Source organism: Sinocyclocheilus anshuiensis, unplaced genomic scaffold (genome assembly GCF_001515605.1).
Source record: "Sinocyclocheilus anshuiensis isolate Anshui unplaced genomic scaffold, SAMN03320099.WGS_v1.1 scaffold879, whole genome shotgun sequence".
Lineage (NCBI taxonomy): Eukaryota > Metazoa > Chordata > Actinopteri > Cypriniformes > Cyprinidae > Sinocyclocheilus > Sinocyclocheilus anshuiensis.
Window position 1 is genome coordinate 332,203 of NW_015546063.1, and position 3,898 is coordinate 336,100.

The 3,898-nt window shown below is 43.8% G+C and overlaps 2 protein-coding genes across 2 annotated transcripts in view; both read right to left on the minus strand.

Moving 5' to 3' along the window:
• Positions 1 to 619: 619 nt before the first annotated feature.
• Positions 620 to 2,096, minus strand: LOC107699564 (uncharacterized). The gene is made up of 5 exons (XM_016500864.1): positions 2,081 to 2,096; positions 1,624 to 2,018; positions 1,388 to 1,548; positions 1,177 to 1,309; positions 620 to 1,100 (listed from the first exon to the last, which is right to left on the minus strand). The coding sequence occupies exons 1-5, from the start codon at positions 2,094 to 2,096 to the stop codon at positions 930 to 932; spliced, it is 876 nt and encodes a 291-aa protein (XP_016356350.1). The 3' UTR covers positions 620 to 929.
• Positions 2,097 to 2,154: 58 nt separating this feature from the next.
• Positions 2,155 to 3,898, minus strand: part of LOC107699565 (uncharacterized) — a 9,805-nt gene continuing 8,061 nt past the window's right edge. The window contains exons 2-5 of the mRNA XM_016500865.1: positions 2,708 to 3,102; positions 2,472 to 2,632; positions 2,261 to 2,393; positions 2,155 to 2,184 (exon numbers count right to left, since the gene is read on the minus strand). Of these exons, the coding sequence (XP_016356351.1) occupies positions 2,155 to 2,184; positions 2,261 to 2,393; positions 2,472 to 2,632; positions 2,708 to 3,102 (719 nt within the window). The remainder of the gene's footprint in view (positions 2,185 to 2,260; positions 2,394 to 2,471; positions 2,633 to 2,707; positions 3,103 to 3,898) is intronic.

The following is a 3,898-nucleotide window of genomic DNA, read 5'->3' on the forward strand; positions in this document are numbered from 1 at the left end:
AAAATAGCCATCATAAATAATGCATTAAGTAACAATACACACTAAAAGCTGTAACTGTGCAATGACAAGCTTCAGTAGATTAACATCCTCCAATGACGGTGAGAGGAAATGGATGCAAAAATCGAGTGAAAAACTGCATTCCACTGGAATCAAAACACCTTAATTGTTGTTGGAAAATTTGAATATGATTAGACATTGTTTTAGAAATTAGAAGTTCAGTATTGTACATAAAATACAACCTCAGAACTCTGTACCTAGAGAGGAGGATGCAGACACTTTAGCATGTAACTGCAATGTGATTTAAATAATCACATGTGTAAAACCGCATTAATGTAAACTCTGAGCAACTCAATCCAATGAACATGTTAGATATATTAGCAAATTCTGCTTTGGTTAGTCTCAGCTTCAAATTAGTGTTAGAACAAACCGAAAGGGTCTCAAAATATATTAGTGTCAGTGCAAAAAAGAAAACAAACATCTTCACAAAATATGTCTACAAATTCAAGTGTTTTGATATTCAACTTATTTGGTTTTAAATGCATCAAAAAATAAATAACACAAAAAAAAAACTACCCTTGAATGTTCCTGAGAATACTGTTGGTCGAACCATCTTCCTTCCTTGGTTTACGTGCGGATATAACAAAATAGATCTATGAAGCAGCTGCCAACGCTTATGACCATAATAACGTCTACATACACTATGGCATGTGCTGTTTATGATTGTTAGATCTTCAGGGGCAAAATCTGACCCTCGACTATGATGGTAATGTAGATATGGATCTATAGATTGCAACATCCTTCATTAAAGGGTGCCAATCTGTGATTGTAGCAGAGAACTTCAAACATGGTTCTTCCACATATATGCACATACCACAGGATTGTGTTTAAGCATAATTTGTGTTTCCCTGCATGACTTGAGCTTCATCTGGCTATCCCGTTTGGATGCTCCCCTCATAGTTCTCCATGCAGATCTGGATGCGTTGGGTGAAATATCCAGGCTCGGAAATGGCCTTCAGCAGGTCGTTCTGTACCAGACACAGATCATACAGCTCTGATGTGGAGGCTGTTCGAGTCTGCAAGCCCTCAGGGTCCAGAAACACCTGCAGAAACAGGTGAGCACAGGGGTAAGACACATGGGACGATCAAACTGGAGAAGTGAAAACATACATCTAATACCTTAGGGTGGACAATAGTGTCCTCATCGTTTTGTCGAATATTGTCATCAATGAAGATATGCTGAACTTTGGTGTCAAAAGGGTCAATCCAGAGTGGCTTTCCTCCTAAAATGGAGTATGTGTTCCGTGCCCACCTATTTAGGAAAAACAATAGCTTGATAATGAAAAGCAATACAATTACATTGTTTTCAGATCCATAACTGGCTCCTCACCAGTCAAAGTGGTCTTGGAAGCCACCCAGACCCTCAGCAGTGCTCAGGTACTGGTAAACATGCTGCTCTCCATCCCTTGTGGACACGTGTTCTTCTCCACGAATCAGTGTTGCACCTTTACCGCTGCACCTGATGCGCCCGGCGGTCATGTTCACCCTCAGCTGTGAGAGGAGAAAGTCTTAATGAGGCATGGTTTATCTGGGACAACACAAAACCTACTTTTCCATATCAAATACCTTTAGAGCTGGGAGGTCAGGGAAGAGTGGATGTGAGCCCTGCTCTACAGCACGCTTGACAGCATTCAGAACACGGGGCAGATCTGAGCCAAATGTACGGAACAGGATGGAGAACTCCACACCTTGTGAAGCCAAGTCCTGCAGCATCTGGAAGAAGGAAGGGAGGATCCAGTGATACAGCTTCCCATCTTCTGCCTTAACAGACAGCTCTTTATCTGCAGGTATGTCCGACGGCCATCGGAGTAGCTCTAGATGTTCCTCCAGGACCTTCCGGAACCGTCGGCCTGGACCTACGGTGGTAAAGCCTGCCACTCGGCCAAACTGTGTGTAGTATGTGATGGCGCCCTCACAAGGCTGGAGGAGAGATGGTGCTTCTGACAACCACTCCCATTTACCTGTGAACAGTGAGAAGAAGCATGTGACGTGATGCTGAGCAAAGGCGTTTGAGTCATGATGCAAAACAGCCACTGCATGTACTACAGTATTAAAGTATTAGTTCACTTCCAGAATAAAAATGTCCTGATAATTTATTTATTCAAAGCCCTCAGGGTCCAGAAACACCTGCAGAAACAGGTGAGCACAGGGGTAAGACACATGGGACGATCAAACTGGAGAAGTGAAAACATACATCTAATACCTTAGGGTGGACAATAGTGTCCTCATCGTTTTGTCGAATATTGTCATCAATGAAGATATGCTGAACTTTGGTGTCAAAAGGGTCAATCCAGAGTGGCTTTCCTCCTAAAATGGAGTATGTGTTCCGTGCCCACCTATTTAGGAAAAACAATAGCTTGATAATGAAAAGCAATACAATTACATTGTTTTCAGATCCATAACTGGCTCCTCACCAGTCAAAGTGGTCTTGGAAGCCACCCAGACCCTCAGCAGTGCTCAGGTACTGGTAAACATGCTGCTCTCCATCCCTTGTGGACACGTGTTCTTCTCCACGAATCAGTGTTGCACCTTTACCGCTGCACCTGATGCGCCCGGCGGTCATGTTCACCCTCAGCTGTGAGAGGAGAAAGTCTTAATGAGGCATGGTTTATCTGGGACAACACAAAACCTACTTTTCCATATCAAATACCTTTAGAGCTGGGAGGTCAGGGAAGAGTGGATGTGAGCCCTGCTCTACAGCACGCTTGACAGCATTCAGAACACGGGGCAGATCTGAGCCAAATGTACGGAACAGGATGGAGAACTCCACACCTTGTGAAGCCAAGTCCTGCAGCATCTGGAAGAAGGAAGGGAGGATCCAGTGATACAGCTTCCCATCTTCTGCCTTAACAGACAGCTCTTTATCTGCAGGTATGTCCGACGGCCATCGGAGTAGCTCTAGATGTTCCTCCAGGACCTTCCGGAACCGTCGGCCTGGACCTACGGTGGTAAAGCCTGCCACTCGGCCAAACTGTGTGTAGTATGTGATGGCGCCCTCACAAGGCTGGAGGAGAGATGGTGCTTCTGACAACCACTCCCATTTACCTGTGAACAGTGAGAAGAAGCATGTGACGTGATGCTGAGCAAAGGCATTTGAGTCATGATGCAAAACAGCCACTGCATGTACTACAGTATTAAAGTATTAGTTCACTTCCAGAATAAAAATGTCCTGATAATTTATTTATTCACCCCCATGTCATCCAAGATGCTCATGTCTTTCTGTCTTCAGTTGCAAAGAAATTAAGGTTTTTGAGGAAAACATTCCAGGATTTTTCTCCATATAATGGACTTCAATGGTGGCCAACGGGATGAAGGTCCAAATTGCAGTTTCAGTGCAGCTTCAAAGGGCTCTACACGATCCCAGCCGAGGAATAAGGATCTTATCTAGCGAATCAAACGGTAATTTTCTTAAAATAATAAAAATATGTCGATGCTCGTCTTGCACTAGCATCGACTTCACGCATTACATAATCACGTTGGAAAGGTCACGTGTGACGTAGGTGGAAGTACCGACCCAGTGTTTACAAAGCGAACGTGCAATAAAAGTCAAACGCCCTTGCGTGATGTAGGTGGAAGTACCGACCCAGTGTTTACAAAGCGAACGTGCAAAGAAAGTCAAATGCCCTTTACAAAAAAAGGTAAAATAACAATGTCGGATGATTGTGAAGTTGGAGGAAAAAATGAGACAGAGTTTTTCGCCCTACCCTACCTTTTTGAACTGGAGTACACAGACGAAGTGCTTACCGCATGTGACATTTCCAACGTGATTACGTAATGCGTGAAGTCGTGGACGTGCATTGTGAAGCTAGTGCAAGATGAGCATTTGTGGTTAAAAAGTATA

What these genes read in the sequence shown, in the direction of transcription:
- LOC107699564 (XM_016500864.1), bottom strand. An exon ending in CTGACCTCCCAGCTCTAAAG is followed by an intron (nt 1,549 to 1,623) that starts GTATTTGATATG and finishes CTCCTCTCACAG; the next exon opens with CTGAGGGTGAACATGACCGC. An exon ending in ACACTATTGTCCACCCTAAG is followed by an intron (nt 1,101 to 1,176) that starts GTATTAGATGTA and finishes CTGTTTCTGCAG; the next exon opens with GTGTTTCTGGACCCTGAGGG.